The sequence below is a fragment of the Rhinolophus sinicus genome, chromosome 17 (assembly GCF_057876585.1).
Source record: "Rhinolophus sinicus isolate RSI-liver-muscle chromosome 17, RSI-T2T, whole genome shotgun sequence".
NCBI lineage: Eukaryota > Metazoa > Chordata > Mammalia > Chiroptera > Rhinolophidae > Rhinolophus > Rhinolophus sinicus.
In genome coordinates, this window is record NC_142517.1 from 134,751,647 (window position 1) to 134,764,548 (window position 12,902).

The window sequence follows — 12,902 nt, forward strand, 5'->3', positions numbered from 1 at the left end:
AGTGCGCTTTTTTGAGAATGGGAAGGGGCAGGAAGTGCTTCAGCTTATTTCAACACAATTGTCATAGACTGCGTATATAACCTCTTTCTGTTGCAACATGCAGACTATGATGAGCAATGTAAGGCAGGGGAAAAGGAAAAAAAAATAGAATGTAAGGGAAATATTTTTGCTTAAAGCAGAGAGAAAATGTTTTCTCTATTGTACTTTTAAAAATGATTCAATGAAATCAATCCTACCCCAGAGACTGTGCACTAAGAAAATAAAAATGATGTGTCATGTTTTATATAGTTTTCTAGAAATATTAAATTTCATAAAGGTGGGACTCTTCTTCTTTTTAAAAACTACCCAACACAAGAACTTAAATATGTAGAATTTCATTTAAATAAGTCAGTCAACAATTTTTTATAAAGTATTTAACACTTCATTGTAGAAACATAGGCAAAATGACTATTATAACCAAAATGAAAAATACTGTTCAATTTAAAAAATGTACTTAAACAAGAACCTGAAAAAGTTTATGATATGCATAACATTGTTCAAGCAAAATTGCACTAGTATTACATAAATCAATAGTTTATAAAGGCCTCAATATGGCAAAGTTTAGAAATAGGTAGTATGCATGCACATAGTACAACAAAAAGTCTCTTTATAAAACAGCAGTTTTTTAATGCTTGTACAAAGGGATAAAGAGCAACCACAAACATATTTCATCTGTTAGGTTAATACATTATGACAGCTAAAAGTCAGTCATGTCTATCAGAGGAACAAAAAGCCCCTCCATACCTTGTGAATAAATCTTTTGTGCCTTTAAAGATATTTGTATAAAAATGCTATCCTTTTTTTTTTAATACAACTTAAATCGTACTTGGTTCAATCAAAAATTGAAAACAAACAAATGAATGGGGTCCATGTGTTTTCCATAACAAAAAAGAAACCAGAGTACCAGAGTAACTGGTCAGCATTTATACTCTCCACCTTTGATTATGGGTATATAATTGTTTCTGTGACTTGGGAAGTCCTTTCCTAATATACTTTGGATAGGGCAAAATAATGGATTAGCCATATTGTATGTTGAGAATATTTACCAATTACTCTTTATCATGATGACTATTTTGCCTCTTCCTTTTGACCTAGCAAAGAGATTGCATTCACATAATCGAAATTCTGTCATCAATTTGTGGGCTTATATCGTATTACTTTTTAGTGTTCTGTGTGGTAAGGGATTGTGTTAATCTGCCACAGAATGCACATGACTGGGAAGAAATTCCTAAGAGATGAGTACCCAATGCCCTTTTGTATTCTAGGCTGGATATTTACCTCAGGACTGAGGGAAAACAACAGATCTTACCCCATAGCAAGCGTGGTCTTTTCACATTTGCTTATATTTTTGCTATGTGCTACCACCTAAATATAACTATTGTTTACAGGGTGCATATGTTTAGTATATCACATATAGTCCACTAAATTTTGGAAAATGTTCTCATATGTGTTCATGCAAATTATTAATTTTATATGTTTTTTAAAGATTTTCCTCAAAATTTGCATCTATTACTTGGCAACCTAAGGCTAATTTCAAAGCAGCTGATACTGAACTTGTGAGGGCAATATATTTTCAGCAGTCTGGATCAATCTTAATGGGCACAAAGAAGAGAGTTGACCATTCGATCATTCTTCCATCAGTTTAAACGGAAAAGTAAAATGACATTGTATTACAGCTTTCAGACCATATAATGAAAAAGTGCAGAGATTCTTTTTGTTGATAAAGTAGAACCAAAAAAGTTCATATAAAATAGATTGCTCATATTCACACTACAAAGGAATATGTTGTTTTAATTTTAACAAATTCAAAGGTGTGTCATATCAGCAGCATTGTTGTAAATTGTACTGTAGTGCAGTTCTTTTTCATAAAAATACCATACAAATGGTCAATCAATAGTCATCAGCAAAAAAATAGAACCCAGAAAACTCAGAAAACAATTAACCAGGAAAAAGATAAAGAAAGAGGTAATGCTGATGCCAAAACAAGTATAATACTGTTGGAACATACAAAAGTAATCCTTATATTTTATACATTTATACAGCATATAAAAGGTATCGCTGACTATGCCACTGTCTCTCTGATCCCAATTTCTATTTTCTTTGGAAGCAGTTCTTTCCTTTCATCAACACTTCCTAAGGAGTTTCGGCAGTTCTGCCCATCCATATATAATTTTGCATACACTGGATTGGAGTAATTTGTTGGCTAAAGAAGAAAAAAATAAATAAATACAATTTTATTATCAGTTTTGATTACATTAGTTATTTTCTAGCATGTCTATCTTTAAATGTTAACAACAATTATATGCAATAAATTTAATTTACTAGATAGTAATGATTTAAATGCAATTTAAATTCTGTTTACAGACTTTAATTGACTTTATCATGGTATTAGATAAAACCATAATTGTATGCTTTTCAGATAACTTGTGAACCTAACGGGAGCTTTGACATAATATTAAACTCCCAAATACATCTTCTTGAAAACTATATTTAGAGACTTTATTTAAAAGCCTAAACCAAATTATCTTATTTCCAGTCCATATGTTTTCCCTATTGCTATTACAGTGGCAGGAAAGATGTGTTTACAGAAAGTCATCTAATTGCTTACTGCATATAGTTTTTCAATATGACGTTAAAAGCAAGAAAACAAAGAAGAAGAGAAATAAAATACATCAGTGGAGTAGACTTTAAAATAAAAACAATACGTTTGCTTCAAACAACCTATATGTACTTATCACTGGAAATATTTTTTGACTCCTCCACAAAACTGTGGTGTCCACAGGCACCATAACTGGCATAGACATTTAGAGCATTTTGAAGTAGAATCGAACCATGAAGAAATGACCTCTTTCAGTTGAAAAATATAAATGTTCATTATTTTACTAATTGCAACTTAACCCAATAAATGATTGCCTAGTGTTTGTTTAGTTTTCTCTCTCCTAAAGCAGCACATTACATTTTAGTTACAACAAAGAAACATTATAATCTCTGAGCCATGCAAATGAGACAAACGTGATAAAAAAAATGAGAATGAAAAACAGGTGATGGGAGACTTATACCCTTATTTTATTCCTTGTCTAACATGAACCAGGCAACTTTAGGTAGAAACTAATTACTTAATTAAAAACAAAAATTAATAATGGTTTTATTAGACCATTTCTAATATCTCAATATGATGCTTCATTTTGTAGTATATTTTTATTTAACTGGACATCAAATTTGCATATATTAAAAAAGTATTCTGTAGGAAATAAGTAAAAGCAAACAAATTTAAGTTTAAATTATTCAGTTGAAATTTCTGGCTAGAGATTTATTTTCTATGAATAGCAAATACTCATGTTTATTGTTAAAGCGCTATACCATTTTCAAATTCAGCAGAAGAAATACTTCTACTTAGTAACCTGCCTAAAATGATAACATGTCTTATATGTAATCTTGCATAGGCAGGACACGTAACATAAGCCACCAATTTTAATGCTGTTTTCAAATCTTTTGTTAATTAAAAACTCAATTGTTATAAAAATCTAGTAATCAGCTTTGATTGTGAGGGGTTCTGTGATGGAATGGATATGAAATAATGAATTTTCTTCTCTCACCCCAGCAGTTAGTGGTCCTTTCAAATCAGAGTTTAGGTAGATGGGCGGCGCTGTATGTGGAAGCTTGAAAGCACTGGACCCGCCCCCTATATACCTGGCCTGTACATAAACAGAGAATTTTAGTTGCTGATCTAATATCACGGAACTCTTTTCATTAACCTAATCTCGTGGTAAGTCATAAAAATAGCATTACTCTTTAGCCCTGGTGCATGAACAGTGTGTTCACGGGAGCTGTAATAACTTAAGAACTACTGACATTTAATCTGTGCTTCACAGGTAGACATATCATATCCAGGTTAACTTCATCCTCCTAATGAAATCATATCTTTGCTAACAGCGCTGTGAAAAATACACCGGCCTCTCCCACTTAAGGTTCTGTCACTTTGAACATTTCTGATAGTAGCCCCTTCTGGACACTCAACTATCTGACTGTTTCTAATTAAAGATTCATTACTCACTTTATACTTTTAGGGAAAAATCATTCTAAATTTGATATATCATAAAAACATCTGTATTTTTGAACATCTGACTCTCTTGTTTAAAACAGATTAATTAGCAATTCAATTGGCTCACTAAGTCTCCACACAACTATGTTGGTTTTAAACTTTCTTGGGTCTAAGGGCACAATCAGCCAATCAAATATACTCATATTCATAAATTCATAATAGAGTGTTTATTGGTGGCCTAAAGGGAAAAATCAAAACAAACAAACAAACAAACAAAAACCTAGATGAAAACTTGAAGAATATAAAATATTAATGACTATATATATATATTTTAAAAATCTTAACTGTCAACCCAACAATGAATGATCACAAAGTTTGGGACAAAGGCAAGGCTCTTGGGAAACGATTTTAAACATCACATTTGGTCAGTAATGGCTCTTTATTTTTGCCCCCCACAGAGGTCTCATTTAGAAGATATTAAAAACAATCTAAGTAAGAACTAAGGTGAATTTGGAGATAATACTAATTCCCTCTTTTGAACTCTTCAGTGTTCTGTGATTGTCGCCTTAGACAAATCTTTTTAAATTAACCTCATGAACTATTTTATTTCTTTTGATTGTAAGGTACCATTAAAATAGAAAATTTATCTATTTTGAAAACAATAAAAATGACTGCTTTACAAAAATCTTCATTACACATAATGCGATTACTATATATTTGGTCATGTCATGACTATACCAAACCATTGTAACACAATGAACACTTTATGAAAAACATTTCAATCTTAAGTTTCAGCGTGACCCTCTGCTTTTTAAAATTGTTTATACCGATTAGGAATAGCTGTGTTTTCTGCACTGACTTCTTAGGCAACGATTCATGTTTACATTTCAAACATCAGGAGCCAGCTAGAATCAGCCATCTAAAGCACATTTAATGTACTTTTGGTCAATCAGTCAGCAGATTGGTAAATAAACATTTATTGAGTGTTATGTGCTAAGTACATTAAAAATATACTGAGGGGCACTGAAGCACAGATTTATCTTCCTAGAATAAATGTGGCATTTTTTTTCAAATGAAGTAATAAAAAGCTATTCTCTTTAAGTGTCCAAAATTGGCTTAATTCCATCACTAGAAATTAAAATGATGGGGAAAAGGAGAACTCTCTTCTTTATGAAAAGCGTGCTTTGGCATGTCCTGTTCAGTTCATATTATACTTACAGACACTGTATTTTTATTCCTAAGAAAAATTCAAAGAATATAAGAAGTCCATTATTTAAGCTGTCTTTCTCCTGCATAGATAAATTATCAAATAACAATATGCAAGTATACATAGTCTTTCAGTTACAAGTAGAAAACAGCAAAGCTTAGATTACAAAGATTTATTTCATGAACAATTTCAAGTGTAGGGGTTAGTAACTGAATTAATAGTGAATAGTAAGTATAAAATTATTTCTAATTAGGAAAAATAATCACTATAACATCCCCTGATAAAATTTATTGATGCAATAATGATTGATTTCTTGTCATAGAAATGAATACCGGACCATCAATTTCAGGCTTAGACAATCTGACTATGAATTCATAACTAGATTAAATGTATGGAACCCAATTCAACTTCTTTGGGAACAGCTGTTACTATGAGTGCAAAATCATTTGAATGTAGATTAGTCACTATGATTACTTTCAAAGATGTATTTTGGACAAAGTACCTTTGATATATCAGAAAATAAATAAATATTCAACAAATTAATGAATAAGCTAAGAAAACTCATTCCATCAAAGCACATTGATGCTCTTAATTCATAGCAAAATATTCTATAATTATCATGCACAATATTTAGATAGTATAGTGAAGTGAATCTTTGCAAGTTTATCTAGATAATTGTATCATTTATATATCTCTCTTAAGAGGTGTCAATCTGAGCATCCAATACTAAGAATTAATAAAAAAAACAAGACTTTATATGTATGAGTGACATATCTTAAATTAATATGAAGGATATTATAGCACATAGAAAAATATTTTTCAAAAGTGAGTTAATTACAAACAAAGCCATGAACACGATTCAGTCAACTCTTCAATGAAACAGTTTAGAAACAAATTACTTATCTTGACAATGAAGTATGGTGCTCTTTTTATTGTTAAAAAAAAAAATTTTCAGACAGTAGTTGTACACTAGGCTGTATATTTAGATGTGCTGGCGTCTCGACACGTTTGAGTAAGATATTATTTTAAGTAATCTATACATGCTGACAAATTAAGTGAATAAATAAACATGTGTTTTCCAAAACATGTTATATTAACTTCATACTTCAGGTGAATGCAGTCCATAATTCTACTTTTTCAGAAGAGACTGTAACTTTCAATGCATCCTAAAGTTCTTTACTATAATTTCAAATAAAAAAAATGCTGATGAAATTCAGAACCATATTGCAGAAATGTGACTCAAGAATGTCGGTGCTCACTTTCCATCATAGTAAAACATATTTATTACCTTTGTTGGGTCTATCATAAAACCAGGATCTAAAAGACCTCCATCGTTGTGGTCATGATCCACCTCATACATGTTGTAAGATGGATTGCCAATTTCTACATTTATTCCTCCATTGATAATAGGTTGTCTTCGAATAGTTTTTGTCCTAGAATATGTAAATAGTAATATAAGTGCAAATTATTTAAATAACACAATCATGGTGTATGAAAGTATATTTGTAGATTTATTGACTTGTTTTAAAATAACTAATGGTAATTTCATAAATAAAATTCATTTAAAACAAATGACATTTATCGAGTCACAGAAGAACAAAAATGTCTTACTGTGATGTGAATTTTCCAAATTATTTATATTTAACAATAAAACCTCACTTGGAACATATTCCCCCTAAATACCTAACACCACATTAGTTGAAACTGAATATTCACTAATCAATTATCTTTATAAATTCTACTTTTCTCCTCTCTTTCTGAAAACAATCCCTAAAAAATAGTGATAAGGAAACTTTGAAATAGATTTTTTCCAAGACCCAAGTCACATAGTTAAAATCCTTTTTTACATAATTCAAAAACTGACTCACAGACCTTTGGTTCTGGATAATAACCCCACAGACAACCCACTCCTTCTGGATCTTTAAAACTTCATATTCATATAAGTTGAAATAATGACACTACTAGTAATATATAACGTAAACAAATGTACAACTTGTGAATGAAATGCACAATTTCTAATATGTAATACATATTCGGTATGATTGTGTTGGCATTACTAATCTTACACATTAATATTATAAGATCCTTTTCAGAGACTCTTGCAGTTTCAAGGAAACAATATCACAAATGTAACATTCTACTAAAATTTAATTAATTTGTTCCCTTGTTAGTTTTTTAGAATATATAAATGGAGCCATTTCATCACCATGACACAGGGAAAGGGTTGTCTAAATTATAATCACTCAAAATAGAGGGATAAACTGGTTTGAGAAACATAGGATTTTAGATAAAATAACTTAAGTTTTAAAACATTTTTAAAATCACTATGTTTCTGTAACTATTTGTGTAATTTATTTACTAACAGTTAGTCTAGAACATTGCCTCTTACCTTCTTTTTCTTTTACAAAGCACCAAACCAATTACTAAGGTGGTTATCAAAGTCACCAAGAGGACTAGAGGAACAATGATGGCAATGCTTCCTGAAAAAGAAATGAATAGATGAATGCATAAATAAAATGCAGTAAAGGTTGATATAACCAAACACTTTAGTACACCAAATCATTTGACCATTGATATAATAAAAGTAAAGCTTAGGCCACATGTCGGTATTCCTCGTTCATAAGTACATGACAGAAACTTCACTCTCCTATTAAATTCTTAATGGGTTGGAAAAGTTTCTTTAGCTATCTTTCATGTATATGTTATAGTTATATATTTATATATTTTGAGGTTAGAAATACTGAGTTCTTTGCCAATCTGAGTCTGAATCTCACCACACATTTACTTGCAACGATGTAAGTATATGCTCGTAACTCCTTATAAATCAACCATGACTGAACACATATGTACAAAATTTCACTGGCCACATTCCTACCCTCAGTTTTGTTCCTTTAGCTATAAAATACTCTCTAGCCAGAAGTACATGTGGCAAGTTAGATGGCAGTCTTGCAAAACAAAAGGTACATCAGTGTTAAAATTGTATGGACATAGGCCTAAATATGTTTCACAGCTTACTTGAAGAGAGACCTTGGATGGTTTATTTAAAATTTGAGTCATGCCACTTTAAACATTATTTATTGAATATTATTTATTATTCATTAAAATATTAAATAGTATGTAAAAGTATTTTTCCAAATGATATTAAACAAAGGAATTTTTCAAACAATAAAAAACAAAACACGTTAAAAAAAAAAAATTGAGGCTCATGCTCTTCACCGATGAAGCACGGAGAAGACCTGCTACATAGGGCTGTTAGCTTAATTCAACAAAATTGGTGTGGGCAGCAAAGGGAATTTTCTTTTTCAAGTTCCAGTTCCAAAATAGTTTCAGCAAAACATATCTAAGGGGTTTGGCTTATGTTTAAAAAGACCACTTTTTTTCCCTTTTAAAAAATGTACTTATAAGAATAATTTTAGTTAGGCTGTATCAGGTATCTTCAAAATGCAGTAAAATATCTATGGAATAGATCTTCAAAAGTGGTCAGAGAAACTGAGTATTAGTTTTCACGCGTCTGAACATAGGGGAGAAACAAAACCGAGGAGAATCTGTGTCCTCCATTTCTAGGTTGGCAATAAGAACAATCAATTTTTTCTGCCACAAAAGCAGACAATACTTGCTGAAAATGTGATCCACAGGAGGAGACACCTAGGGTTATATGTGACTTATACAGGAAAAAAAAAAAACTGAATGCAAGTGTTGCCTGATAACAGGAGAGGATTACGTAGCTCTATCAAGTACCTAATGTTAATTTTTCCAACAGACAAATATCTAATGCCCATGAGACAAAGGCTTCCTTTATTTGAAATAAGCATCTGGTTGATTCAGTCAAGTCAGCTTAAGCACCAGTTACACTAAGAAACAAAGCAACCAAAAAACAAGTTGAAATTTAATGTGAGGATCTTGAATGAAGAATTATTAAATGTTTTAATTTTCCTCTGCAAATACTTGTGCATATAAAAACACACATGTGATAGAAATGAATGGTAATATTAAGCACAATAAGCAGTGGCTTAGGTTCTTTAAAATATAAATAAATTTCAGTTTTAATAGCTCTAGCCAGAAATTATCTGTGTCAGATATCCCATAGTTGAGATTACTTACCAAAATACCAAAAAGTTTTTATTAAGAAAATGTCATGTATAAGATAATCTGTCACTATGAAACCTCAAAATAACTTGTTTAAAATAACCAAATAAATGTCTCTTCCATGCAAAATAAAATATGGCTTGCTTTCTTTAGTCAGTTTCTAAAATAAAAAAAACACCTCATTTTAATTTTTCCTATTGCTACCATACCAGGACTATACAACTTAGTGAGTTTGATATTATATGTAAACTTGGTTTTGAGAAAGTGAACTTTATATGAATGTGTAATTCATTAGTAATTAATGACAGTACAGACTCTGGCACATTGGTTACTAATGAACATTTGTTCACAAATTTTAAATACCAGTTAACAGCTTGTTTCTTCATAAAGTATGACTTCACCTGATTGAGCAAGACTTTATAAATATCCTTACTTTATTATTTATCATTTTTTCCTGCTAAAATTTGTGATAAATTGGTAGGTATAAAATACTTACCGATATTGGTTTTAAGGTATATAAAGTTACGCTCCTCTCAATGCCACTGTATATTACTTAGAAAATTAGATTTTATTTGTTCTACATAATGTCTTTTATTTCTTTAATACAAGTAGTGTCTTTTATTTGTTCTACGGAGTGTTTTTAACTTCTATAAGTTAGAAGTGCTGTCAATTACACACGCTAAGAACAAAGAACTTCCTTTTTCTTCTTTCTTCCATCACAGATGGCAGTTCCAATCCTTTACATTACAGTACTTTGTTTAAGAGCCTAGATTTCTAATATGTTTATATAATAAATCAAGGTAACTACAATAATGCTTAAGATTGCCAATAAATAATGCAGCGTACCAGTTTGGCAAGTTATAGAAAATTTGTAAAATAGTTTATAGCAATGGAAATAATTGGCAACCACATATATTTTTAGAATTATAAGACAGGTATTTATCAAAATAGTATATTTTCTAAGTAGAATATATAGCAGTAAATATAATATTGCAACATATGATGGTTATATTGCAGGTAATTTTTTTAGCAGTACATTATTTGGTGGATTATTTTTAAATGATTTTAAAAAGTACATTCTATACTTATTAAGGCTTGAGAGGATATCATAACTACCTTCTCATATAAAATAGAGCAAGTCTTTCTTTGCAACATTGTTCTGAATCCTCATTATACAACATATTTTTCATTAGAAAAAAGAACTGTATTATGAAGTTGTTGTGTTCTAGAGACCCCTTCCATGAAAGAGTTGAGATAATAAACGTAACAGTTGAGATAATAAACTCTGGAGCTAGGCTACCTCTGTTTGAACCTCAAATTACTAGCAACATATACTTGGCCAAATTATTTACCTTTGTTTCAGTTTAGACATCTATAAAACGAATGTCATCATTCATATCTACCTCATAGTAATGTAAATAGGATTACCTTAATTCATAGAAAGTGCTACATATATGCTTATTAAGTAAAAATATATATTGCCATAGGATTCTGTGCATACCACTGTTCTGCACTTTTTCACAATTCATTGTAAAGCTCAGTTTATTTGTCATTTGAGGGCATAAACTGTTTATCTCCCTGTTTTGCAGAAAGCACAGTTCCTAGGATATCATACAAACTGCTCATTCAATTCTTATTTGCAAATATATTTTAAGTGTTGCTATGTCTCAGACATTCAACACGCACTCTCCTTAGCACTGGGGATACCAATGTCCCTCCTGTTGTGTTGTTTGGTATATAATAGAAAATGACAAAGAAATGGTTTTATTTAACCTGGTGTGATAAGCCCTAGCCTTGGGGAAGTATACATTGCTCTGGAAATATAAAGGAGAAGACTCCAACTAGATCTGGGATATCGGAGGACTAGATGTCTTTGAGACTGGCGGGATGAGTCCTTTTTAGTCCCATGAAAGAGAATTCAGGTCAAATAGGAGGAGGAGATATTTAATTATTCTAGGACGAGAAATGTGAAGAGTTGGAGGAGGAGTGATTAAGGAATAACAGCCTGGCAGAAGTGCGGAATGGAGAGTGGTGGAAGGTGTTGTGGCTATAGAAGACAGTCAAGGTGATGTCCTGGGGGCTGTGTAAGTCATGTAAATGAGCTGGGCATTTGCACTATTTTAGAAAAAATGGTGAGGTTGAAGAAAATTTAGGAAGTAATATCTACTGGATATATTGTTTGACTTGACTTGAGAGAGAAGGAGCATTGAGAGTGACACTTAAGTGTTGTTTGGGTAACCAGGCAGAATTTTCAGTCATCTGTACACACAGGAAGGCAAAATAAGGTGCATGAAATTGGCTGGTTGAGTGGGAAAAGGTGATGGGATCATTATGGGATATGTTGAACCTCAGATTCCAGTGGAATATAGATATAGACATAGATACAGATCTAGAAATAGATACAGATATACATATACATATACATGTGGCAATTGTTCAGTGAGATATTTGTCTCATACTCAGGAAAGAAGCCAGGATTGAGAACAGTTATTTGGGGTAATTAACATAGAGTTGATAACTGAGGAATTACTGATTGCCAAGAAAGGGCATATGTAGTGGTAATCTGAGCGTGACATAAACAGGAGGGAGGGGGGAAAAGCACCTCACCAAGAAGACATTGTTGCTTCAAGAGGGGTAATAAGGAAACCAGAAGAGGTTAACATCATGGAGGTTAAAGAAAGAGAACCTTTTGTTTATCTGCTGAATTTATAGTAGAAAAGTATAAGTTATATCATTACAACTGATCTCTTTTGACATATTGCTATATATTCTCTTAAGTTTGTGTTTACATGAAGAAAATATCGTGTTCCAAACTTAGTAAAAGTGATCCAGCTTCCCCTGACTGTCAAGAGGCTATCTATGCTCTTGGTCCTGTATATTCATCCTCACTTTGTACCGCTCTGCCTTTTGTCCCCTTGGTGCCAGCACACTGGCCTTCTTTCATTCCCTTGAATGAATCTATTTACCATTCCATGGTTTTTAAACCTGCGGTTCCATTTGTTTGAAGCACTCTGATCCTCTCCACTTCTTTTTAATCATTCAAGTCTCAGCTTAACTATCACTACCTCAGAGAAATAACTCCTGACCTCAGTTCTCCCCTGCCATTCTCTGTATTTGCCTCTTTTTGTCTTCCTTCACAGAGTCAATCAAAACTCACAATTATTTTATAAGTTGCATATTTACTAACTTGTTTAATGGCTATCTACATTTTTAGAACCTCAGCTTCATGAAAAGAGGCACTGTCTTACTCACTGACTTATCTCTGGGAAAATGGGTAGTACTTGGCACTCAGTAGAGGCTTGATAAATGCTCGTTGTGGAATATTTAGGACAGACATTATATTGTTGCATTTTTCAGTTATCTTTTCATATTTGCAAAATTATGATTTCTTGGTATCATATAATTACTTTTCCTTTCTGCTTTAAAACATGATTGTATAAAAGAGATAAGGACAAAGTAGGAAAAGAGAAGGGACACAAATAACCCCCTAATAGATATCATATCTGTTTTCACTACAGTAAAATACAG

The 12,902-nt window shown here is 31.7% G+C and overlaps 1 protein-coding gene across 3 annotated transcripts in view; it reads right to left on the reverse strand.

Annotated features, from left to right (window-relative positions):
- Positions 1–358: 358 nt before the first annotated feature.
- LRP1B (LDL receptor related protein 1B) overlaps positions 359–12,902 on the reverse strand; it is a 1,805,568-nt gene continuing 1,793,024 nt past the window's right edge. For 2 of the 3 annotated variants that reach the window (XM_074335774.2, XM_074335783.2), the window contains 4 exons: positions 7,678–7,768; positions 6,577–6,721; positions 3,636–3,734; positions 359–2,242 (listed from right to left, as the gene is read on the reverse strand). In XM_074335774.2, the coding sequence (XP_074191875.2) occupies positions 2,102–2,242; positions 3,636–3,734; positions 6,577–6,721; positions 7,678–7,768 (476 nt within the window). In that variant the 3' untranslated portion in view covers positions 359–2,101. The remainder of the gene's footprint in view (positions 2,243–3,635; positions 3,735–6,576; positions 6,722–7,677; positions 7,769–12,902) is intronic. The other variant, XM_074335779.2, reaches the window with a different exon arrangement.